This window comes from Pseudochaenichthys georgianus, chromosome 14 (genome assembly GCF_902827115.2).
Source record: "Pseudochaenichthys georgianus chromosome 14, fPseGeo1.2, whole genome shotgun sequence".
NCBI classification, from domain to species: domain Eukaryota; kingdom Metazoa; phylum Chordata; class Actinopteri; order Perciformes; family Channichthyidae; genus Pseudochaenichthys; species Pseudochaenichthys georgianus.
The window spans coordinates 6307059-6334466 of NC_047516.1; the positions used below are offsets into that span (position 1 = coordinate 6307059).

At 45.3% G+C, this 27408-nt stretch overlaps 1 protein-coding gene across 3 annotated transcripts in view; it reads right to left on the reverse strand.

Annotated features, from left to right (window-relative positions):
* The window catches only part of LOC117458486 (rho GTPase-activating protein 7), a 135167-nt gene extending 108221 nt beyond the window's left edge, over positions 1 to 26946 (reverse strand). The window contains exons 1-2 of one of the 3 annotated variants that reach the window (XM_034098991.2): positions 26688 to 26946; positions 25381 to 25475 (exon numbers count right to left, since the gene is read on the reverse strand). In XM_034098991.2, the coding sequence (XP_033954882.1) occupies positions 25381 to 25393 (13 nt within the window). In that variant the 5' untranslated portion in view covers positions 25394 to 25475; positions 26688 to 26946. Of the gene's footprint in view, positions 1 to 15677; positions 15879 to 25380; positions 25476 to 26687 lie in introns of those variants that run through there. The other 2 variants (XM_034098988.2, XM_034098987.2) reach the window with 2 other exon arrangements.
* Between the last annotated feature and the right edge of the window lie 462 nt (positions 26947 to 27408).

Sequence of the window (27408 nt, forward strand, 5' to 3'; positions counted from 1 at the left end):
CTACTAGTAATCTCGAACCGTCAGTTTAAAAAAGAAAAAGCGATACCGTTTCGTTAAATATCAATAATTTCGAACATCGCGGGGAAATTCCTTCACTCATTTTGAAGTTTTGGGGGAAGCCGGAAGTGACGTCAATGCGGGAACGCTCCGAGAGCCAAACACGGACAAAGTGTGTTTTCATGCGTAGAAATAGTGAATTACTGAGATTAGGCACGTTAATAGCGTTTTAATGAAGTTGACTACAGTATATTCATATTTGTCAGTGCTTTCATGTCAATTCGGTGACATAAACATAAATGATCGTGGTGAAGATGATGATTACATTAGGATTAAAAATCGGGAGTGAGAGCTGCTGAATTTCCTCCCGTCGGATGTGATATAAAAACAAATCGATTATTTTTGTGGTTATAAACTCAAGTGGATGAAACTACATTTATTAGTGCTTTCATGTCAATTCGGCGAACATATGATACATTAAATGATGAGTGAGGATGATGATTAAAAATCGTTTGTTTGAGCCGGTCTGCATTTCCTGATGAGAAAACAAACCGATGCTTTTTGTAGTTGTAGTACACCAACAACATGGATTAAACGTGTGGTTTTTTACCACAATGTTGGGGAAATTAATGGATAAAATGCACGGATTATTATTATTATTCCCACTCCGATCGGGACACTAGGTCCACCGTTTCCCCGCAGCGAGGCTCCCCCCGTTGACAGTTTACTTGGGCTGGGTGCAGTGGCGGACTGGCCATCGGGACGAATCCCGATGGGCCGGTACCGAAGTGGGCCGGTCGGATAAGTAACTAGCACATCCCCCATAGGCGGCGCGTGAGGCTCAGGTTTGAGAAGGCTAAATAACTTATTTTACCTGACGCCTCCGGCGTCTATAGAAAAGAGATCAACTCAGTGTGCGGAGTTTAAATCTCTCAAGTCATATTACAGGATAAAGGAAATACAGTTTAAACTGCCGTATGCAGAGAAGACGCCGACGTGTCGCACTTATCATTCATATTACATCATCAATCAGATCATCGATCAGATAATATCATAATATATCATATATCTCCTGATCTGAGTCAGCTTCTCCAGCCTCATCTGGCCGTGCAACACTCACAGTGTCACAGACTGTATGCAGAAGTATTATTTAACACATTATGTTGACGAAACACTCGAGACAAATGTAATTAAAGTCAGATCCACTCGTGTCTTAGACGTGAACGCGCTCTCAGCTGGAGAGAGAAACCCTGGCTTGATTTACCGAGTTGATAACCAGCGTCGTAGGACCGCTTAGCGAGATCTCGTTTGTTAGTTTGTTGTTGTTAGTTTGTTACTCAAACATATCCAGGGTCTGTTGAACTGGCTTCGTAGTACAGGGCACAGGTGGCTAGCAGCGCTAATGTCAAAGACACAGACATTATACATTATATTTGTATTGTACATCCCCCGCTCCCCCCGTTGACAATTTACTAGCGGTACCGAAGTGGGCCGGTCGAGAGTCCCGGGATGATTTTTAATCCCATTCCACCACTGGCTACATGACCATATGATCGCCCATATTGACGCACCTCATTCCTAAACTTAGAAGATACAACATAAACCGATCCTTCAGCCTCATATGAGCTCTCAGACACGTTCAACATTAACCTGTCATCGCTGTCATCGCTTGCTGCTGTGTGCACCATCGTGCGTTTACATCTGACTGTATATATATATATAAAGGTTTACATGCAGATGCTGGGATCCTGAACGGTGCAGCTGGAGCGCTGTGCCCGCAATGACGTCACCCATCATTTGGCGGGACTTGAAGAATCCGCGAGAAGATCCAGAAAATTGTCAACATTGAAGGCAGATTAATGGTTATCAAAGTACAAATATCCAAAATCAGTTCAGTAACGGTTTTCAAGGGGACAATATTTACTCAAATTGATGGGTTTGGATGATGGGGGAAACCGTGTCACAGGCTCTTTAAAGGTTAACAAATGCTGGTAACTAACTATTGGAGATGTATGTGTTGCCTCTGCTAGAATCATAAATGTATTAAACTTGTTGTGATTTTGCTGTGACCTAATGCATTTTGAATTAATATACAGATATGACATGGTATCTGTGCATGTACCAGAGCATTGTGTATGACTATGATTCGACTAATTTGTCATTTTTTAAGAGAGAGAAAAATGCCAAGAAAACACTTAAAGGTTGGGTGCAGTTGGAGCAGAACACTCATCTCAGATATCGACCCTGTCACCAGCTTTGGCAGAACAATTTTATAAATATTATTAAAACTGGCAGCCTGAGTCCTGAACATTGGTACCACTTTACAAAATCACAAAAGTTCAACCGTAAAATATATTGGTGGCAGATAAAAGACAGCAACCTTTGCTAGAACCAATAGAAAAAACGCTTGGCTCGTCATATTGACTGCCTTGCCGTTTTCATCCATCAGGAAAGGTGAGTCAATACACTTTTTCTTCAACTCTCCACTGGTCAGAGCGGTAAACAAAACAAACAGCTCATTAGGCCTCAGGATTTATACTCAGCTGTTGTCTGTTAAGAGTATGGGGGTCAAGCAGTGTTTTCTGATGAAGGAAGTCACAGCTACCAAACCACTAAAGCAAACAGTGGGCTTGCTGAGAATAACTTCTTAGAACATGATCTTGAAAATCAGGATGTTCGCTTTTCAGTGGATGTGACCCTGGTCAATTCTGAAAGCCTTGTAACACATCTTTAATCAAGCTTGAGGAAGCCATAAGTACCAACAAAACTTGGTTATGTTAAACGTTTGTCACATACGCTGCTCCAGTAAGTCTGTGTAGTCTTTTCTGGTCTCCATGGTGGAGATCAGGCTGTATGTTCCCAGGTCAGATCTGGGTGGCGGGGAGAAATTATGCTGTCCTGCCTTTGAGGAAGAGATACATCAGAAAATGCTCAACAGTATCTGTCTCTCAAGAGAGCATGGACAAACAGCAAATTATTTTGTATAATTTGTAGAACTTATTGGCCGATTAAGGCAGCTTGTGTCATCAAATATTTGCATCGTTGACTTGAACCTACATTGAGAAGAGTATGCACAACATCTTTTGACAGGCTGGATCCTCGAGAAAGAATTTGAGGTTGTGTCCTGGGACAAGGATGTTTGGGCTTGTTAGCCTGCCTCCACCATGATTTGGACATGGATAGGTGGTGGAAAATGGGTTGGTAAATGGACGGAAGAATAACCACCTTCTCTGTGTGGACCAGAAATCAAAGGCTAAACATCCAACTGCATGTTAACTTGCCTACACCGGCTCATCAGACATTCTCTTGGAGTACCTACTGTAAAGGTTGAACAACTTCTAAGCTATCTGTGATTTGCCCCAGTTCTATTAAGGTGTGGTTGATGCTCGTGTTAACATGACAGGTCCATCAATGGCTCAACAAACCAAGCCACTTTCTGTCTCATCAGCTGCAACATTAGAGACACATTTTCTTTTCAGCTTCAAACATAACATTTTCATTCTGGAGAGGAATCCTGCTTCCTTCTTATTCTCATCTTCTTCCACTGACAGATTGCATCTTCAGAAAAGTTTTTGAAAAAAATTATTCGAAGGGCCCCAAACAGTAAAATATTCATGAATTCTGGAAGAACACATGCAGACGAAAAAAACAAAAAAAACAACAATTTCCAAATACTCTCTTAGCTGATGTTGGAGGCAAGAAACCGGAAATCTGAATCCTTTATTCTTTTATTCAAGGTGGATTTCTTTCCTCTTTCTTCAGCTAGGGAATTTTTTTCTATTCACTTCACATCTGAAAAGGTTTTCTAACTGTAACATATCCTCAATCAGAATAATAAAAAGCCCTCACACATACTCTCAGCACTCCCCTGAGCCTGGCATATGAGTATAGTTGGAGTGATAGCAAACAGAAAGGAAAGTAGAGAAGGACATAGTGGGCGAACAGAGAGAAAAGGAGCAAAGCAGAGAAAGTTAAAGAAATAAGAGTGGAGTAGAAAGAAGGAGTTGGATGGAAGGAAGGAAGAGAGGGAAAGCATGTGTTCCCGATGCTCAGGATAAGGTAATACTACTGATGAAATCCAGGCAGCTATGATGAGAGACGTACAATATGTGAAGTGGGACATTCTTCTTCAAAAAGCCTATGTGAATGCCAGTTTGCACAGAGATGTGTCTTCTGCCTCCAAACTCTGCTGCAGAAACTCTCCTCGTCCTCTCCACTCTTTCATCCTCTCTGGACTCTCTCTGTCCTCTCACATCTCGGTAGGCTCGTCAGTCCCCTCCTGCTCCCTGGCTAAATGACACACTGTGTGCTAATAGAACCATCCTTCGGGCAGCTGAGCGGAAATGGTGGAAATCCAAACACCATGACAACCTCATAACCTAGGCTCAGGCTCTCCTCTTTCTCTGCTTCAACCTCTCATGCAAAAAGCACTTTATTCCCCTGTGAGGCTGACAAGTGAGCGGCCCGACCAAGTAAGGAGACAGAGGCAGAACGTCTTGATACAACCCGGTGTGGGTATTTATTCAACTTTTGTACATGGTTGACCACATCAATATCCCCCAATGACTGTCTCCCACACTATTCTCCCCCAAATGAGCCCAACATGCCACCCTTTATAGCCCCACCCATTGGACCATACCATCCAAAAGGGGTGGCATGTGCAGAGATGGTCAGCTCAGATAAGGACCGTAGTTATTCACAATAAACATTTAGTGGAGAATGACAAACATCCTTTACTTACATTATATTTAATTACTGTATGCAAAGAAAAACCGTTATAAACTAACAAGCCAAATGTACATGATAACAAATCACCCCTGCCTCCAACCTGCTCCTTTAACCCCATCCGGAACGATAAAAAGGATCCGCTGTTTCCCCGGGGACCCTTTACGATGATGGACCTTGGGACCGGAGGCGGGAGAGCAGGCGGAGGTGAGTGTTATGATGTTGACTGTTATAGGAGTAACTTGTACCATTAATGCACCTTATATCATGACTTTTACACACTAAACATATCCTTTGCACATAATCTCAACCGCTGTCAATCTACACAAACCAACACTTTGGCGCTCTCGCTATAACTCCCCTTTCTTTCCAGGTGGAGCCGAGAGCCTGACCAGCGTCTGCCAGACGACATCACAATTTAATACGGTTGAATCATTTAATACACACTACATCAATAAATAGTATAAAATGTGCAAATAGGCAATGTTTAACTGTACTGTGCAAATCCCGCTAATAAAGTGCAAAACTGTTCACTAAAGTGCTGAGTGACATTTGTCCTGTGCAAACCCACATGTGCAAGATTACTACAGGGCTGTATCTCTCCTCCCATTCCTGTCTAAAACACTTGAACACACTGTCTTTAAACAACTCTCCTGCTATCTCCATCAGAACAACCTTCTGGATCCGCACCAGTCTGGTTTCAAGGCAGGTCACTCAACAGAAACTGCCCTCCTTGCTGTCACTGAGGAACTGCACACTGCTAAAGCAGCCTCCTCTGTCATCATGCTTTTGGACCTGTCTGCTGCACTCGACACGGTGAATCATCAGATCCTCCTTCACACTCTCCAAGAACTTGGAGTTTCAGGCTCTGCACTTTCCCTCCTCACCTCATACCTCAAAGACCGCACCTACAGGGTAACTTGGAGAGGGTCCGAGTCCGACCTTTGTCAATTAACTACAGGGGTCCCTCAGGGCTCTGTTCTTGGTCTCCTCCTCTTCTCTCTGTACACAAACTCGCTCGGATCAGTCATTAGCCCGCATGGTTTTTCATACCACTGCTACGCTGACGACACCCAATTAATTCTGTCCTTTCCCCGCTCAGAGACACAGGTTGTCGCACGCATCTCTACTTGTCTAGCAGACATCTCTCAGTGGATGTCTGCTCACCACCTCAACCTTGACAAGACTGAACTGCTTTTCCTTCCGGGAAAAGATTGTCCCACTCTTGACCTGACAATCAACATCGGCACCTCTATTGTTTCCCCGACTCAGACTGCAAGGAATCTGGGTGTGACCCTAGATAACAAACTGTCCTTCACTGCAAACATCGCTGCAACAACCCGCTGCTGCAGATACACGCTTTACAACATCAGGAGGATGCGTCCCCAGCTGACCCAGAAAGCGACTCAACTTCTGGTCCAGGCTCTCGTCACCTCACGCCTAGACTACTGCAACTCCCTCCTGGCTGGTCTACCTGCATGTCCCATCCAACCTCTGCAGCTCATCCAGAATGCAGCTGCTCATCTGGTCTTCAACCATCCAAAATGTTCCCACACCACGCCGCTCCTCCGCTCCCTTCACTGGCTTCCGATAACTGCTAGAATCCACTTCAAGACGCTGGTACTAGCGTACCATGCTGCGAATGGATCTGGCCCTTCCTACATCCAGGACATGGTTAAACCATACACCCCAGCACGTGCACTCCGCTCTGCATCAGCCAAACATCTCGCTGCACCTGCACTGCGAGGGGGACCCAAGTTCCCATCAGCAAAAACACGTCGGTTTGCTATCCTGGCTCCAAAATGGTGGAATGAGCTCCCCATTGAAATCAGGACCGCAGAAAGTTGACACACCTTCCGGCGCAGACTGAAAACTCATCTCTTTCGACTCCACTTCGAGCGATATAATTAATATCAAAGCACTTATATACTAATAAAGCACTGGCTTATCTAAAGCCAGTTGAGTAGCACTTGAAATGTTTTTGCTCTATGAAACCTGATGTACTTATATAATTCAGTTTTCTTCAAGTTTGTATCTTCTTGGTCGAATGCACTTATTGTAAGTCGCTTTGGATAAAAGCGTCAGCTAAATGTAATGTAATGTGTCCAAACTAAAATAGAAACAGCTCAGACGATGTCCTGATTGCAATGAATGCCAAACAAAACCACAAACAAGAAGAAATGTAATGAAATAACATGATTGAATTCAGATGTGTGACGGCTGCAGATACTAGGATTGGTAGTATTGGTGGTGACTTGTAACCACCTCCTCAAGTCGCTTTTTTTTATTTCAGCACAGATCTGCCTCAGGGACCTTTGCAATCTGTACAGCAGTGATTCTTAGACTAAACCCTGCCCCCAATAGAGTACCAGGTGGCCCCAAGACCATTTTCTAATAAACTATAATAAGATATTTTTATTGTATGGCAATTTATTTTGTACTTTTAATCTAAATAGAGTGCCAGAGTGAGTCAAAAATGAACAATGGATCTTGTTAATCAAAAACGAAAAGGTCATTTTTCAAAGGTGGCCCATGGATTCAGCATATGACTACCTCTGTTCGTGGACCCTGGGAGAGGACAAGGAAAAACGCCCAACAAAATACCTTTAACAATGAAAATAAAATAAAAAATGTAAAAAAAAAATTAGAAAGAGCAACTAAGGTGTCCTGTTCAAATCACCCAATGACATAAGTAATAGTATTTATTTTAAGTTTTGGTAATGCCGATTTAATGAAACCTTCTGCAACACTCAAACATTATTTTTATCCTTGACGTTTTATGAACTTACTTCCACTGTTAACATTCCTTTTCTGATATGAACCGGCCCTATACGAACTAGGTAGAACATAGATTGTCTTTTCTTTTTATGTTTTCACTTTCTAGACCCTGTGGCAATCCCACAAGCTTTTCCTCACAGCCTTCTGCAGCTTGGACAGAGATGAATACACACACACACGCTCTCCCTTTCACCATTCATTGTGCTCCCTCAGCCCCAGAGCAGAATCATTTACCACCACACAAGATGCGAGACAAAACCCAAACTCTGTGTGTGTTTGAAAGCTGATGATAAAGAGTCTGTGTCTTAGTGCGTATGACTGTCTGTGTATTATCCTCTTTCTGTCAAAGCTGCAGGGACGTGATGAGGAACTGTGCAAGTGTGTGTTTCCCAGATTCCCACCCTTGTTTCCTACGTAGATGTTTAGTTTGGCCCATCTCTGATCACAGCAGAATAAACAGCAGCCTTAAAATTGATTTCTTCCATCACATTTGGCTCAGAGCCTCAGTGTCTCTCTGCGTTCCCATTTTCAGTTTTAATCATCTTTATCCTCAAGTACCACTTTATTATGCAAGGCTGTTCAACTTTGAAATGAATGCATAATTATTTGTCTGTTTATGTAAATAAACAGTGGTAGCTTCTAGTGCTCCTTTTGGAAAGCTCTGACAGAAAATGAAGCATTTTATGTTTTCTGTCATCTTTCTTTTTGGTTGTAAAAAAGCAGTTGGTTTAGGATTCACTCAAAAAATATTCTAGTATCATAAACCCAGTGGTGGTTAATGCATTGAAAAATGTGTTTACAAATTCAAAACCAAACAACATTGAATCTCCAAAAAAACATTATAAAGATAGAGAAATTGTATAAATAATAAAATATTTCTTCTATTGCAGGGAAATGTAGACTTTAGATTGTATTAGTCTCAGGCAAGGGGCCAGACTAAGATAGGTTCAAAGACCTCATGAAAGACAACATAAGAAGTGAGGATACCCGGAGGAAGCCTGAGTCCTCCTTCCGGAGCCAGGCCCAGAAGGAGGACTCGTCGGCGAGCGTCTGGTGGCCGGGCTTGCCACTGAGCCCCGGCCGGGCCTAGCCCGAAAAGGCAACATGGGCAACACCTCCGCTTCTCCGTCTCGCGGGCCCACCACCTACGGGAAACAGCGATGGGGTCGGGTGCGCTGCCAGAAGGGTGGCAGTGAAAGCTGAGGGTCTCGACGGACCAGACCCGGGCGACAAAAGCTGGCTTTGGGGACGTGGAACGTCACCTCTCTGGGGGGGAAGGAGCCGGAGCTTGTGCGGGAGGTGGAGCAGTTACCAGTTGGATCTGGTTGGGCTCACCCTCTAGCGCACAGCGTCGGCTCTGGAACCTTACTTCTGGATAGGGGTTGGACTCTATTCTTCTCCGGAGTTGCTCAAGGTGTGAGGCGCCGGGCGGGTGTGGGGATACTCACAAGTCCCCGGTTAGGTGCTTCGTTGTTGGAGTTTACCCAGTGGACGAGAGGGTCCCCTCCCTACGCCTGCGGGTTATGGGGGGGAAAACTCTGACTGTTGTGTGTGCTTATGCACCCAACAGCAGTTCAGAGTATACGGCCTTCTTGGAGACCCTGGAAAGAGTCCTGTATGGGGCTCCTGAAGGGGACTCTTTAATCTTGCTGGGAGACTTCAACGCACATGTGGGCAATGATGGAGACACTTGGAGGGGCGTGATTGGGGAGGAACGGCCCCCCTGATCTGAACCGGAGTGTGGTTTGTTACTGGACTTCTGTGCTAGTCATGGATTGGCCATAACAAACACCATGTTCGAACATAAGGATGCTCATAAGTGTACGTGGTACCAGAGCACACTAGGCAGAAGGTCCATGATCGATTTCGTTATCGTATCATCGGACCTGAGGCCGTATGTTTTGGACACTCGGGTAAAGAGAGGGGCGGAGTTGTCAACTGATCACCATCTGGTGGCGAGTTGGGTCGAGTGGTGGGGGAAGCCTCTGGATAGACCTGGTAAGCCCAAACGTGTAGTTCGGGTGAACTGGGAACGTCTGGAGGAGGCCCAAGTTCAGGAGGCCTTCAACTCACAGCTCCGGCGGAGCTTTTCGGGCATTCCTGTGGAGGTTGGGGACATTGAACCAGAGTGGTCGGTGTTCAAAGCCTCTATTGCCGAAGCCGCGGCGGGGAGCTGTGGTCTCAAGGTCCTAGGTGCCTCAAGGGGCGGTAACCCTCGAACCTCCTGGTGGACACCGGTGGTCAGGGAAGCCGTCCGACTGAAGAAGGAGGCCTTTAGGGATTTGTTATCCCGGGGGACTCCCGAGGCAGTTGCAAGGTACCGACAGGCCCGAAGGGCAGCAGCCTCATCCGTGGCCGAGGCAAAGCAGCGGGTGTGGGAGAAGTTCGGGGAAGACATGGAGAAGGACTTTCGGGCGGCACCAAAGTTGTTCTGGAAAACTGTCCGACACCTCAGGAGGGGGAAGCAGGGAACCATCCAAGCTGTGTACAGTAAGGATGGGACATTGTTGACCTCAACTGATGGAGTGTTGGGGCGTTGGAAGGAACACTTTGAGGAACTCCTGAACCCGACAACTCCTGAACCCGTCAACTGGAGTATGACGGGGGATCAACACCAATCTCCCGGGGGGAGGTCACTGAGGTCGTCAAACAACTCCACAGTGGCAAAGCCCCGGGGGTGGATGAGATCCTTCCGGAAATGCTGAAGGCTCTGGGTGTTGAGGGACTGTCATGGTTGACACGTCTCATCAACGTTGGCGTGGAAGTCGGAAACAGTACCGAAGGAGTGGCAGACCGGGGTGGTGGTTCCCCTTTTTAAAAAGGGGGATCAGAGGGTGTGTGCCAATTACAGAGGCATCACACTACTCAGCCTCCCCGGGAAAGTTTACTCCAAGGTACTCGAAAGGAGGGTCAGGCCGATTGTCGAACCTCAGATTGAGGAGGAACAATGCGGATTCCGTCCTGGTCGTGGAACGACGGATCAGCTTTTTACTCTCGCAAGGATCCTGGAGGGGGCCTGGGAGTACGCTTATCTGGTCTACATGTGTTTTGTAAACTTGGAGAAGGCGTATGACCGAGTTCCCAGGGAGTTACTGTGGGAGATGCTGCGGGAGTATGGGGTGAGGGGGTCTCTACTCAGGGCCATCTGTACTCCCAAAGCGAGAGCTGTGTCCGGGTCCTCGGCAGTAAGTCGGACCCATTTCCGGTGAGGGTTGGCCTCCGCCAGGGCTGCGCTTTGTCACCAATCCTGTTTGTAATATACATGGATCGGATTTCAGGGCGTAGTCGTGGGGGAGGGGGTCTGCGGTTCGGTGGACTAAGGATTGCACCACTGCTTTTTGCAGATGATGTGGTTCTAATGGCTTCATCGGTCTGCGACCTTCAGCACTCACTGGATCGGTTCACAACCGAGTGTGAAGCGGCTGGGATGAGGATCAGCACCTCCAGATCTGAGGCCATGGTTCTCAGCAGGAAACCGATGGACTGTCCACTCCAAGTAGGGAATGAGTCCTTACCCCAAGTGAAGGAGTTCAAGTATCTCGGGGTCTTGTTCTCGAGTGAGGGAACAATGGAGCGTGAGATGGGCCGCAGAATCGGAGCAGCGGGAGCGGTACTGCAGTCGCTTTACCGCACCGTTGTGACGAAAAGGGAGCAGAGCCAGAAGGCAAAGCTCTCTGTCTACCGGGCCATTTTCATTCCTACCCTCACCTATGGTCATGAAGGATGGGTCATGACCGAAAGAACTAGATCGCGGATACAAGCGGCCGAGATGGGTTTTCTCCGCAGGGTGGCTGGTGTCTCCCTTAGGGATAAGGTGAGAAGTTCGGTCATCAGGGAGGGACTCGGAGTTGAGCCGCTCCTCCTTCGCATCGAAAGGAGCCAGTTGAGGTGGTTCGGGCACCTAGTTAGGATGCCACCTGGGCGCCTCCCTAGGGAGGTGTTCCAGGCACGTCCAGCTGGGAAGAGACCAAGGGGTAGACCTAGGACCAGGTGGAGGGATTATATCACTTCGCTGGCCTGGGAGCGCCTTGGGATCCCCCAGTCAGAGCTGGTTGATGTCGCCAGGGAAAAGAAAGTTTGGGGCTCTCTGCTGGAACTGCTACCCCCGAGACCCGACCACGGATAAGGGGAGAAGATGGATGGATGGATAGATTGTATTAGGGTTAGGTTAGTTACACTGTGACAAATTGTGGCCCCTTTAAAACCTGAACAAATATCTTCCCTCACATCAAAAAACACAAAGACCTCAAAAACATCCCAAACAATTCAGAATTTCTTTCAGATGTCCTTTCAAATCCTGTGACATTATCAAAAATAATATAAGACAGGACTGTTTTAGCATATTTGAAACTATTGTTTTCAGTAGTGTTGAACCATCTTCTCTAGCACACTTAGTTCAGCCCAAAGACACGTCTTTGCCTAAGGATTACATTCCAATTTGATCTGGAGTTTCTGGAGAGCGTCACCCTGTCACATTGGTGATGAGTCAGTCCAAACATCAGGAAAAGGATAGGACAGAGTTTACAGAGTGCGTCTGGCAAAGACTGCATGTGGAAGAGCATTGCCGGCGAGGTTTGAATGGAAGACCATATTTGGGATGTGAATTATGACAACTTTTTAGCAAAGGGGTAAATATTAGGACGACTGATGAAGGAGGACGGACAGGAGATATTCAGGGACAGTCGGTGATGAAAGAAAAATCGAAGACAAAGCGCAAGACAGAGATGAGGATTAGAGCAGCGATTCTCACGGGCCATGTTCACACTGAAGCTAAATACTGTCGTCACTCCTCAGGAGAGACACAAAGCTGGTTCAGTTCACAAGCAGTTCGGTCAAAAAAACTTGTTGTAGCAACTTCAACAAATCTGAGTGCAAACTGGGTTGATTCCTCCAGAGAAAATCTCCCTTGTGCTTTGACTGATATGTGTGCGGGATAACTTTCCCAGATGATGTGTTTAAATCACACACATGCCCATCAGAGAAATATGACTTCCTCACATTGTCATACGGCTTATAGCAAAGTAATCAACCATAGTCTGTTCACCTCTCCAAATGTGAGCCTTAAAAAGGGATTAACACTTTAGTAATAAGATATTAAAAGATACATACTGTATGGAAACGTCTATTTCATAATTAGATGCACATTTCAATTGTTTGATGCGTATAAAGTAGTTAAACTGGGATAAATGTATGTAAAGTACACACTGCTAATGCAAGACCTCTCGCTCTGTTTCTCTCTGCTGTGTGCAAATGTGTGAGTGTGCTACAGGATTACAACGAACGCACAGGATTACATAACCAATCAGTGAGCATGACTGCTCCAACGTCACATGTTAATTTAATCCAAACACACACATACACACAGATGTAAGTGTACACACAGCTGGAGCCAGGTATCAGCTCTCACAGGGAAAGCAGAACCATCTGTCTGAATTAAACACACACCCAGGGAAAGACATACCGTTCCCACACATACACACTCACAGATCTGCACGGACAAATACACACAGGTAGAGGAATCAAAGCTACTCCTTGAGGTTTAAGAACCGCTCAGTGAGTTCGGACGTTAACGTACAGCAGAAGGATTATTATTATCACTGAAGTTCATTTAAACCCCTGAAGGTAGATGTTTTAAATGTTGCAGCTTCTTAACTAAAAGCTGCTCAGCTTAAAAACCTGCCTCACCACTCCTGCAGTATTATAGTATATCTGGTGTGTGTTTAACGTGTGATTTGAGGGGATTTTTAGAGTAAAAAACATGACGTCACATTTTTAGGGTCATCAAAGTTAAGCTATGAGAATCAGCACACACGCAAACACACAGGGTTTAATTTTGGCCAGTATAAGAGTCTAGTTATAGCTATGGATTTAGACTCAGCATATTTCCACAGCTCAGATAAGTATATACATATCATTTTATAAAGAACTTCTTTCAGAAAGACAGAGACAGATGGATGGTTTGTTTTCATATTTTTGTGGAGACTAAAGAAAAATAATTGCATTTCATTTAATCGTTTATTTGACAGGGACAATGCACATTGCTTCAAGTGTAAATATGCCGGATTTTAGCTTTGAGCTAATTTCCATCCGCAGTCCCTCACATAAAACATTTAAGAACATGACATTTATAAACATAGCAAAAACAAATATATGATATGCAAAAAGAGCAAGAGCAGCATACACAAGTATTTACCACATGGTAGTACAATATAGCAGCAACGACATCTAAAGTGCAAGAGAAGATACAAGAGATACATAGTATCAAGAGAAGATACCCCTGTATTAAAGTGCATTTAGCGGTGATTGCACGTAATGAGCCAAAGGTATCTTGAAAAAGCTAGTCTTAGATCGTGCGTCTACATCTACAAAGCGAAACAGTCTGTCACAGTACTACGTCTGAAAAAGAACTGGATACTGGAAAATAAAGGTAATTTCAGAACAATTAGAATAAAGAAATAGAACCAAAGTGTTGCACCGCCATTTGGCCATAATGATCATTTGCTTAAAATGCCGTCGTACTTCCTAGGGGTTTGAGGCTAGCTAACAAGCTAGCAACATTGGATACCTCACTAGCAAACCTTTCTCCACACATGGACCCAGCAGGTGGTGGAAGTGTTGCCCTTTGGGTCACCTTGACATTTACACAGGCAGTTCAGTGAAATAATCTTCCACTCACAAGCTATCCTAAGAAGCCCGCACACGTTTGCAGGCACACAAGCGGGAAAGCACACCAATACAGGCCACAAATCCACCTCCAGGGAAATAAAACAATTCCCTGCAGCTTCACTTAAAGCACACACCATTTTCCCAGCACACAACACAGCTCTGTGGTGGGTCACTGATCTATTGAAACCTGATTTGTGTTAATAGTGATGAACACCACCAGACGCCTGCTGAGGAGTTGCAGTGTCAGACCTGAGAACTTCCAGGATCTGTCCGATGGAAAGAGACTTAATAGCTCTCAAAGTGGAGAACATGCTGAGACTGCTGGATGTTTGGAGCCAAGGACTCCGTTCAGAACCCAGGGTATCACAGAGTAAGCCACCCTCACAGTGTGCAACACACACTGCTAACACCCAGCTTCAATGAGACATGAAACCACCATCAGTCACAGCTACAGCTCATGCTAGTGTTTGTGGAGCTGCTTTGCAACTATATGATGGACAGAAAAACGCAGGAGCTGACAAGGATAATATCACAGCTTCTCGAAGTGGTTTGAGAGAAATATAACAATTCTTTGTCTTTTTTTCAGGCCAATAATGTTATCCTCCTAAAAATAAGCCAAAGCATGATGCATTGTTCAATGTTTTTGATTTTTCAAGAAACTATTCAGAAACATTAAAGAATCATACACAAGAACATTTATTTTTTAAAATAGCAATCAACAAGGATAAAACCACTGCAACTGTATTTTTATGTTACAGTAGCTCAATGTCAATCAGTACTGGTTCCCAAATTCTAACAACTTATCCAATATTTTTTTCAGTAGTCTTGACCTTTGCATCATCCACAAAGAATGTTTACAAAAGTAAACTTTTTTTTATTTTTCTTGAGATTGTGACAATCAGTATTTCTCTCTCCCTGTCTGTATCTCACAGACAGAATATTGACAATAAAGTTCCTTGAATGTGAGCTTTGAAAACAAAACAATATCATGTTCCCCTAAGGCGATATGAGGCAGTTTATAAAACTCCACCTGCTCTGGACATCTTTTTCATTTTGCATGAATGACATCACAGCTTGAGAACTGCCTTACATTGGTTGTGTTAAGTAAGGGTTTAACACGTTTTTCAGATGATGTCTAAAAACAATCATAATGCAAAATGAGGACCTTATTGGACTCAATTTAAGATTTGAACTAGCCAGAACTTCCATATTAACTATTTTTCAGCTTTCAAGTTTGTGCAGACGTAACATCAGAGGCAGTGGGGTAAACTTCACAGATGCACCTCTTCATTCACTGCAGTAGCCAAAGCCTGACATTACCACACACTGTGCTATATCATGGTATTGCAGTTTCAAATGACTTATACGCTTAAAAAAATATGTAAGCTTCATCTCCCATTTCCAAATATCAAATTATTGAATCATGATGCTTCTTCAACATTGCAGAAACGTCCCCTTTCCGAGCTTCGAACCACCTGTAGAATTTACATGCACATCATATCCCAACTCACCCGAGAGCCGCCTATCCCTCAAGCTCTTCCAGAAGACATCCCAAGCCTTGTTGGTGGAATCTTTCACATGCTCGCTGAAGGATCTCCGCAGAGACGATTTCACCGCCGGGGTCTGAGCCATATTCCACACTCAACAGTTACATATTCCCAAGGAAAAACCCAGCGTTTCTGGAGAGTTTCAAACCCATGTGGGTAGCATACTTTGTCATGCAGTGTATGTTTGACTTAGGAGTTCAGCAAAGTAAGAAAAAAGAAGAAGGAGGGGGAGGAAGAGGAGGCAGGGGGGCTGATACTTGATGAAAAAGTCTGTATGTAATTTGTAAAAACACCCCTGTCCCCTCCCTTCCTCCTCATAAAGTTGTGCATGTATGAGCGGAAGGGTGAGTAAAAGGAATTGTGTGTGAGAACTGTTTATATGGATGAAAAAACTATTATGGTGTGTCAGTGCACATCTGTGTGTTTTCAAGGGGATGAATGTGAACCCGAGGGAGTGTGAGAACTGTTTTTCTTTTGTGCGTGTGTGTTTGTGTGGGAAGTGAAAAGATTTGGCCAGCCTTAAGAGAGGAAATGACATCTAACCTGGGTCAAAGACATCAGCAGTGCACACACACAGAAACATAGACATACTCGCTTTATAAACAGAAAGTTGAATTGTTTCTCTTTGTCACACAAACACACTTTCATACACACACAGCTGTAGAGTCAGACTGAAACCATGAAAAAGACAAGAGCTCCGAGACCTGAAAGCAAATACCTTTTAAAGGATCTGGTAGTAAGGGTGACATGCATTAAAAAAAAACTTGGTCTCAGTTGTTGTGTTATTTTAGTGACTAGACTGCCCTTTTGGAATTATGACCTTCTTTGACATTAAGTAATGACTTGGAGTGGACATATATGTTTGAGAACTGGCTTTGAATCGTTTTGATGATTTTAGTGTTAATATAACTTGACAAACTAGAGAAAATTCAGACATGATGTGAAAGACTTAAGACTTGAGTGAGAAGTATCTGAAATGGCTTGTGATTTGACGTAGACCTTCTTCTAAGACCTCTTAAAAATAATTAAAACATATTCGATTGTAAGAAGACATGAGTCTGGATTTGGAGATGATCTCATTCCTGTATAAATGAATGATGGATGGTTGGTGACCAATTAAGTATTTGAAATAGTTTTTTTGTTAAATGAAAAATAAGTCCAACTTCAAACTAAAGTATACAACAATGTGCTGTTTTGGTATTGGAACTGAAGCCAAGCCATTTAAACTTGAAGGACCATCCAGCCAAGGTGTTGGGAAGCAGATACAGGAAAATGGAAGAATATTAAACACCAAAGGACTATGTAGCCGTATTATGTGTTTTTATGCCCTTTGTCATTTTGGTTAAGAAAAATTGCTTGTATAATATTTAGTATTATATGTTGGATCACACTAGAAATATTTTACATTTAATTTTTTACTATTTATAATTTTAGAAAAAAAAATTACATTTTGAAAGAAAAATGAAATTCCATAGAAAATGCATGCGGGTTGACTCACGTATGCAGCTTGGGGTAGTAATACAAAAACTATAGGTTACTTACGTAACACCAGTCCTCAGAGTAACATGAAGTGAGATGTCTCACTATGGGATGCGCCTCATCGCGGATCAAACAGAAGCATCAATCTCATTACGCCAATCCTGATTGGCTGGTGATCTTGACGTCAGGGGAAATCACCCCCTATAAGTAGCTTGCGCCACGACGCAGGCGTCATTCAAAATAAGCACCTCTTCTCGCTTCACCATAGCAAGGAGGCCGTCTGGTGAGACATCTCACTTCATGTTACTCTGAGTGCTGGGGTTACGTAAGTAACCTATAGTTCTCATTCATAACACTCCGTTCAATGTCTCACTATGGGAAATTGTAGCTCCCGTATTGCCAGACGAGCTTATCTCGATAATCACCGATCAACCAGAATTTAACAGGTAGAGTCCTGACTCAACAAGGTGCCCAGCACTGCTCGGGCCACGCTTGGAGCGGAGACGTCTAGCCTGTAAAAGCGGACAAAAGTGAGCGGCGAAGACCAGCTTGCCGCTGCACAGATGTCTTGGATGGAAACACCCTTGAACAAAGCCCAGGATGTAGCCAGGCCCCGAGTCGAGTGAGCCCGCAGACCCGAAGGTGCTTGCAAATTCTGACTCGTATAGGCCAAAGCAATCGCCTCCACGATCCAGTGGGAGAGCCGTTGCTTAGTAACAGGCTTGCCCTTGTGAGGGTTAGCCCAGGACACGAAGAGTTGGTCATTAAGACGAAGCTCTTTTGATCTGTCCATATATGTGTGTAAAGCCCGGACTGGACACAACAGATCCTGCTGCTGCTCCCCGGAGGAAACCAGCGGCGGAGGAAATGCCTCAATGTCAATTGGGGTACACGAACCAACCACCTTGATCGTGGAGAAAGCTCTGTGTTTATCGATCAAGTCCTGTAGGAATGATAAAATCACCCCGACAGGACATTGAAAAGAGATGTGCCCTTCTTGAAGGCACCACTCCTCAAACACCCTCCACTTACAGTCGTAAAGAGACCTGGTGGAGGAAGCTCTCGCACTCTGAATTCTGTATTCAGATTGTACCACTCACGGGTCAGGCCCATAGTGCCCCACGCTCTGGGCGTGGGTGAAGGATCGCCCCCCCCGCACAACAGCTGATATATCTCTGTCAGCCCCGTACGGCTAGGGCGGAAACATCAGAGTAAGTGTGTGGCGTTGCTCCTTCACTCTGGCCAGAGTTGGGGGTAACAGAGCCAGGGGTGGGAACGCGGACAGAGGACCCGGAGGTCAATCGTGTACGAGTGCGTCCCCGCCTAACAGTGCGTTTAAATCGTGCATTAAAGAGAACAGCTGTCATTGAGCATTTTTTCTTTATGCGAACAGATTTAACGCGGCTCCGCCATAACTCACCCACAGCGGACTCCCGATCCTTGGATGAGGAGTACAGTCTGCATAGAGTGGTGCACCTCTGGACAGTAGTTCTGTCCCAAGGTGCATCACTCCTGGTACCTGTGTCGCTCTCAGAGAGAGGAGACGTCTGCCGCTCCAAGGGATCAGTTTGTGTGCCAGTGTGTGTGACTGGAGACAACGCAACCTCCCCTGGCGGTTCATACACGATATCGTGTTGTCTGTCTGTGGTGTCCTCTGAGAGAAGGCAGGAAGCGTTTTAGGGTGGGGAACACCGCTGAAAGCTCCGAGTAATTTACGTGCGCCCGCTGGTGGTCTCTGCTATAGAGGCCTCTCACCGGGCGACCCTCGTAAATACCCTATCAGCCTGTCTGACATGCGTCCGTGGTGACCACCTTCCGTGAAAGGACAGCACCTGTAGGCGCGTCCCGCACTAGAAAAGTCGGGTGTAGTGCCACTACGCATTACATAATAATAACCAATACTCTCCGCACGCCGTGGCGCGCGGGGTTTAGTTTTATTATGAGACCCATGTTGAGCGGGTGCTTTACGAGGACATTTGTCTGCGTAATCTGACTCTGCTCGGCGGGCATTATAGATAAAACCCTTCTTTCTAGGAGAGAGAACCTCTCTCTCCAGAATATGGGTTGACTCTCTCCGGGCTTGTGAAAACAGATAAAGTGTAACTGTTTTGAGAAGCCCAGGCAGATGTCGTGAGTCTCTCCTGCTGTATGCTCCGAGCCAGCTGAGATGTCACGCTTACGGCTCCAGCCGGCACTGCGCCTGCGCGTGACGGTGGTGCCCTTACAGCTCCAGCCGGCACTGCGCCTGCGCGTGCCGGTGGTGCCTTCACAGCTCCAGCCGGCACTGCGTCTGCACCTGCGCGTGCCGGTGGTGCCTTCACAGCTCCAGCCGGCACTGCGCCTGCACCTGCGCGTGCCGGTGGTGCCTTCACAGCTCCAGCCGGCACTGCGCCTGCACCTGCGCGTGCCGGTGGTGCCTTCACAGCTCCAGCCGGCACTGCGCCTGCACCTGCGCGTGCCGGTGGTGCCTTCACAGCGCCCTCGGCCTGAAGCCTGGATGCGTCAGCGGCAAATGTTTTATGACAGAGGAATCAATCAACGTGTGACATGTGTTTGTGTGGACTTGAGGATGGTGTTTAGGCATCTCTCGAGGCGGCAGGAACACATTCACAGAGGGGAGAATGAGGGGCTGTCACGCCACTCGCTTCTTCTTCCTCGACTGCTGGCCGGAATTCTGGGTTGGCTGAGCTGCAGCCGGAACTGGAGATTTTCTCGGCCAACTTGCCCTTGTCTCCAGCCTGGGCTGGGGACTCGGGGTGGGCTGCGGCCTCTGCTTGATCGGTGCTTTAAACCGGGCAGAGTTCGCTTGGGTGAAGGACTGCTGCTGCGAAGGCAGCGGCTGGACCCTTCAAGGGAGACAGAGGTGGAGTGCCTCGTCCTCCTTCGTCTCACCTCCTTTGCATGGAGGCGAGAGCGGACCCGAAAATTTCCTCGGGAACGATGGGCATATCCAGCACATCTTCCCTTTCTCGGTCAGGGAGGTTGGTGAGGTTGAGCCATCTCGCTCTTTCCTGCACCACCATGATCCCCATTACTTTGCCCGTGGCCTGGACGGCACATGTCCGTGACCACTGCCATCTCATCCAGAGTGGCTGCTCCCGGGATACCCGACAGGTCCTTGCAGAGCTCCGCTTGGTAGGCGGTTAGCAGCGAGGACACGTTCAGGGCCCTGGCGGACAGCGCTGCAGCTTTATAGGACTTTTCAGTCATTGTGGACTGAAAGCGGTCCGCCCTTGCTGGCAGCGTGGGGTTCCTGCTCGGTGAGGGGCCCACCTTTGGTAGAAGGTGGGCCGCCACCAGCGGTTCCATGGGCGGTATGCGGAGCAGGCCGAGCCTCTCCATTCCATCGCAGTCCAGGGAGGAGGCACCCTGGATTGGGACCTTGTTGCTGAAGGGCCGGTCTCTCCACGAGCCCGACACTTCATCCAACATTTCTGGAAAAATCGGGAGGAGTTGCCTCCTTTTGCCCGCTGTTTGGGGAAGATGCTTCCCCTCGTAGCGGGACCTGAAGGTCTCCTTGGCCATTTCAGGCCACGGAACATTGAGTCTGACCGCAGCGCGTTTGCACACGGCCTGCAGGTCCATGCTCAGACCGGGCGAAGCTGGTGTGCTGTCGCCCGGGAGAGCGGCCCTCGCTCCAGGCTTTGCAGCCTGGGCCGATGACATGAAGGTGTCCTCTTCTTGTTCATCTGACTCAGACAGGAGGAACGCCAGGGCGTCCTCCTCATCGTCCTTCTCATAATCCAACTAGAGGACATCCTCCGCGGGTGAGACCATGGTGAGGTCTAACCGGGAGCCCCAGCTTGGTAAAGCGCGGGAATCCGTTCCCGCGTGTCTTGTCGTCACCGGGTCCCGGCCTGCCAGGGCGCGGGATTCTCGTTCTGAGGCCCTCGCTGATAGTGAGCCCCAGACCGACACGGAGAGGGGTTCGCTCTCTGTGGCGGACGCCTCCGTGTCTTGACTGCCGGCCGGCGGGTCCATGGACGGGTCCTGTTCCGACAGGCTAGCTTGTCTCGCTAGCCGTCGGCGGAGGCTCTTGACTGTGAAGCGGACACAATGTCCGCATGAGCCGGGGTTGTCGATAGCGCCTCGGGCGTGTTCCAGCCCGAGGCAGGACGAACAGACCTGGTGTGTGTCTGTGCCCGAGATCTTCAACCCGCAGCCGCAGAGTCGAGCCACCGAGTCGAGCCACCGAGTCCCTGACTCCTCTGGTGTGAGGGAGAGGGGCGTCGTCCGTCTTTGTCGCCTCGTGGCGTGGAGAGGGCCCGCTCTCGACAGGTGGGACGGGAAAAAAGGTATTACCACCTTGTCCTTAATCCGGAGAAAAAAGGACGGTGTGGGTCTTTTATTCCCGGAGAATACTGACTGGTGTGGCAGTATGCTCCTCTTTTAAATCCTTTTCCCCCCGTGAGGAAGAGAAAAGAAAAACTTCCTCGCTACCATGGTGTCGGTAGAGAGGGAGCGAGCTAGCAACAGGTGTGCTGCTAGCTTGAAAAAAATCGGATCTACCTTACTTTCTCGTAGAGAAGGGCGAGGTCGATTTTAAGTACCAACGGCGTTAGTACTACCGTCTTCCTGCACAGCAGAAGGAGTAGCCGGCTAGCGCCCGTCGACCGAAATGGTATTTTGGGTTCAGTCTGTGGACAGTGAAGCTTGCCCGGCTACTGTAGAGATGTGCTCTGAAGCAAGAAGAGGTGTTTGAATGACGCATGCGTTGTGGCGCAAGCTACTTATAGGGGGTGATTTCCCTGACGCTGACGTCAAGATCACCAGCCAATCAGGATTGGCGTAATGAGATTGATGCTTCTGTTTGCTCCGCGATGAGACGCATCCCATAGTGAGACATCGAACGGAGTGTTATGAATGAGAACTACAATTTCTTAAAATGTATAACATTTAAATTTCAAATTTGAATGGCATGATATCCAAAACATATTTTTTGAGGAATAGCTGGAATATGAAATGATAAAAAAATATATGTAATTACAAAGATACTCTAAGAAAACAACCTCACCGGGTCAAAAAAGACCCACTTATGCATCCAAGGGAACACACACATTCTTTATGCAGGTGGGAAGTGCAAGTTGGAAATGTTCTGTTTTAAGTCTTGTTCCTTAAAAATCCAAATACTGAGTTTATTACAGATTGGTTCCTATTTCAGGTTTCAAAGTCATTCTTTTCTAAAAATGTAATATGTTTGAAAGTAGACTTTCCAATATACGCATTTTCAACATGGTTTTGTTTGTGTGACCCTATTACCCTGCCTCCTCACAGATGGGGTCGTTACTAAAAAAAATGTAATATATTACATATTACTTTAAAAGAAAGTAATATATTACACTACTTCGTTACTCTCTACATAAAGTAATTTGTTACTTTACTCGCAGGGCCGGCCCGCCCCTCCCTACAGGCAGATCACGCAGACTGCTAACGTTTCAAATGTTCTCTTTAGTTCCGTTTCCATTGTCGCATAAGACTGATCCAGATCCTGAATGCTTTCCTATCTGACCATGGCTGTCCTCTGTCTCCTGCCATCTGTATTTTGCGCAGTATATCCTGCTCACGCTGTTGCGTCGGCGTGTTCTCCTGCGTCTTGCCATGTGTCGCACTGGAACACACCGCAAAGACTTCAGCCGAGCAAGTACGAACTGCGCATGCGTGAGTGGCAATAACTCTCCTTACCAGCAGGCGGCGGTAGTGTGTATTCGTCATTCATAACAGGCAACAACCGGAAGACAGAGAAGAAGAACAGACTATGTGATATAAACAAACAACAAATAGCGTGTGCATTAGCTTCACCTTAGCATGTGTTCTTTGCAGGTGTGTGTTGAAGTTTGACGTGGTGTTTACAGCAGTGGATAACAGCTTCTGGCCTGGACACAGTTTGCACCTCACCGTCACATTCCTGTCTATTCTTCGGACGAACTCAAAATAATGGGCATACCTCCACCCAGGGGCGTCGCCTGGACCTGGAAACATTCGGGGCTTAGCCCACTGTGGCGGCGCTACAGTCGAATTTTCCACTGCAAGACTCCCCACACGCAGATATACAATTGCGCCATCTGGTGTCACAAACGTGTGCCTGCATTAGCTTTGTTACGGCAATGGATTGTGGGAGATTCTCATAGCACGTGAGGATCTCTTGAGGGTAAGGTGCCTGTATTATCTCGGTGGACAAAATGTATGTTTTTATTTTATCAGGACAATAACGTACCGTTGTGTTTGTTTAGTTTAATGTTAATTGTTTAATGCTCACAGTCACAGCAACATGTTTTTTGTGTGATTGACTATTTGTTTTATTTGATTTATCAACGTGATCATCAATAGCTAATCTGAGCTAATAAGGTAATGTGAGCAGCATGGTGCTATTTCTCCAACAGAACCCAGCTCACGTGTCCTTTTATGCTGTCCATTGAAATGCAGGTATGTGAGTTTTGTACACCAGTTTATTTATGTTTAATGTTTCACATTGCTCCACATGATGCCTTGACTACAAAGTCTTCCATGTTTCTACGCTTCTTCCTCTGTGTCACAGCTTCGGGAATATCAAGATCATTGCACAGGGCCTTGTCATAGACCTCATGTGCTTTCTCGTTACTTTGGTAATTTTTCAGTGTGTTCTCAACTGCTGTTTTGTAATCTACTGCCTGCACCAAGTCAATTGTTTCTTTGCAGGTATTTGTGCAGGCCCTGAGTGGTTGAGAGCAGTGTCTGGAACATGACAAGCATGTAGATGGTACTGCATTTTCAAAGCTTGCTTTCCAGTCCCTTTGCTAGAGGGGCTGAAAGGCTCCCTAAAGTCTTGATCAAAGCAGGGAGGTTTTTGACATGCCCAGCGAACAAGTTATTTGTCCCCTACCTCTAGCTGTTTCTGAAATGTTTACAATCTCTGATGGTGGACAAGAGATGTGGAGAAGAGAGTAGAGACACTCCAGGAGATCAACGCAGGTATGTGAGTTTTGTACACCAGTTTGTATAAGTTTAATGTTTCACATTGCTTGTAAAAAATATACTACCACTATACGATCACTGATGTTTTGTTGTTGACTGGACACTTATTTTGTAAAAGAGATAGCATGAGAGGATCTCTTAAGCAATGCAGCTCACATGTCCTTTTTATATGCTGTCCATTGAAATGCAGGTAAGTAATCACCAGCTCTGAGTGATCTGTTGCCGAGGGGACACTACACCGGAGATAAAGTGCTATTTTGGGGGGAACTCACCTCCTCTGGGGTCCCCCAGGAAGATTTTTTTTTAAATATTGAAGTTAAAAGCATCACTCTTGTGCACTTTGAGAGCAACATCAAGAGATATGGATAGATCTCTCAACACCCATATGTAAAATACATCCAATGTGAAAACAATCATGTGTACATCGAATAGACAAATGCCGAAAGCCTGATATGTTAATCTTTTATCTTCTTTCAAAAATAGACATCAGAAGCAGTAGATGTCACACTGGTATTACAGAGAATACCTTTGTAATCAAGTTTGTGCAGCACAGAAACACTGAATTCTACTTTATCCACAACAAAACCGTTGTAGATTTTAAACTTTTGAACAAAAAGGATTTCCTCTAGCTCCAAAATTAGACATCCGCAATCTGCAATCTACTCAACATGTCAGACAGCATGAAAGCCAACAATCCCGCTCCCTTCTACACCTGCAGGTTTGAAACATTGTGCTCCAGTATCAAAGAAAACCTCTTTTCCATTTGATTCTCCTGCTTTTGTTTCCAAAGCCTCTACACCCAAGTGTCTCCTAACAAAGCCCGCTCTTTAAATATCAGCACAACCCAAAGCTTGATCATTTCACAGCGCTGTTATGCAAAGTTAAAACTATTCAATGTCACCATTACTGCACGCCTTCAATCCCCAGCCTCTCAGACAGCTTTTATAATAAGTGAGAAAGCAGCTTCTGCCTCCCCCGCCCTCCCCTCTTCCTCTGCTGGGAGTGTGAAAGGAGACGTCTTTTGGCACATTTGTGTACCCTTCAAACAAGGCCTAAATTAGTTGCATTCCCAGCAGTTCTCCAAAAGCAGGTAATTAAATAACACTCAGCTGCACGCTGCACCACTACAATCTGAACCCTCCTCACTGCGTATGGAAAGTAAATGCTAATTTCTAACTTGTGACAGAGCACAAGCATTTCAAGCGTCTCACTATTAAACATATCCAGAATGACTCACCACTGTGATCCATGTGGGAGTTCAGCTTGTTGCTCGTGACACTTTGACGGGCTAGTGGCGCAGGATTCTGCTGTGTGGCCTTTGGTTTCTAAGATCTGGTAAACCATAGTGACACAATAAAAGTGAGATAAATTAGACAGGTTTGAGGTGTTTTTTTGCTAAACCCACTGTCTTAAAGTACCCCACTGGTGACACAATGACACAAAGTGATGCTAATGAAATGATGTCCGGTGTTGCCATTCTTGTATTTTATTAGCATCAGCATCAATTCAGTCTTTATGCCCTTCTTTTTTTAAGGTCTGATTTTTCAAAAAATAAAAACAGAATTGTATAATGCGTAAATGAATAAGATGCTAATGTAAAAATTGCTATACAAAGATAAATTAAAAAGGTACTTATATAAAAAAGTAAAATGTCCAATAAAATATATTATATAAAAAGACTTAAACTTGTCATTTCCATTGAGCACATTGTCCTACAATATTAAACCAAGTGGAGGCGAGCCACCTCGTGTAAAGTATTTTAGATAAACAAAGCTATGCGAGCAAAGTTAGGGAGTAAAGGAAATTGAATTACTGATTGTGGACCAAAGTCACTCTAAGGACACTAGCGTGGCTAAAAACCATGTAATTTGATAAAGATAACAATTTAACAAAACAACAACACCTACATCAGGCCAATAAGTGAAAGAAATAATTTGTCTTTGTATTTAAAAACAAATGATAATTACTACACCATTTTTAATTTTTCATTAAAACTACTGGTTTATGATTATTGATGCAATTAATGTGTTTATCACAGCTGGTAAAGGGGGAGCTAATAGTAATTACTTTGTATACTGCTGCTTGATATCTTAACCTATAATAAAATGTAGTAGTAAATGTGAATCGTTAAAGTAAATAAGCAGTCAGATACATTTAATGAAGTAATAAGTACAATATTTGCTTCCAAAAATATTGTGTAGTAATAGCATGAAGTAGCATACAATTAAAACACTCTACTTAATAATATAAATGTAGTTTATTACTTTACACAGCTGTGGTAGGTGTATCACGATGATGTGTTTTTGTGAACCTGAGCTTCTAATATTAGCTGATACGAGTCTGCATCATAGCAAAGTCCTGCATTGAAAAAAGCTTGTTTTCGTTAAGCATTGATGGCTAACATTACATTTAACCTCCTTCAACTGTACACAAGGTCACACCCACAGCAAAAATAACCACACTCCTCTGCTCCCCACTGCCCACAACCTACAATATCTTTGATTGTCAAGAGGACTAAAAGCTTTCTTTAACCCCTCTCCTCACCTCTCTTCCACTTCTTGCCTCCAGGCACAGACTGTTTTGTTAGTCAGCTCCTCTTCTGCTCTGCTGCTGCTGTTCCTGCACAGAAGCGTGTCACTCATGTTGATGAGCTGTCTACCTGACAGCAGCATGAAGGCCAGTACGCTGAACTCTCCTCAGGCGCGCAAGAAGTGAGCAAAAGCCTTCTGCCAAGATCTTCAGCTTGCTTTTGAACTTTTCCTGTCAGTTTACATGTTGGGTTTCACTGCTTTCCCTCCACGTTGTTAATCCTGCCATTGTTGTTGACCTGTGACCTCACCTTGCTAAATATACCCTGTCTTAGTGCTGCCCCCTGATGGTCAGGAGACACATAAAGAGCCAACTGTTGGTTTACCAGATTTGTGTGACCACTGATTTATTTATATTTGTCAGAACAGAGATAATTAGTTAATCCAAGATGAAGCTACATGAAGCTTTCAAGCAACTTGATTAAAAAACGGGTTCATTTCTGGAGGCTTTATATCCACACATGGAAATAAGACGATAATAATGAGACTTAAAGATGCAAGTTTCTGCATTTTGAACATGTTCACTTGGGGAAAATACACAGTACATCAACAATGAAAACATATTTATAATGATAACTATTTCCATGTAATCTCTATATCAATAAAGTGTATATTTTCTGCTTATTGTATAAGTTAAGATAAAATAAGTTAAGAATAGAAAAGATAAGAGTGAAACA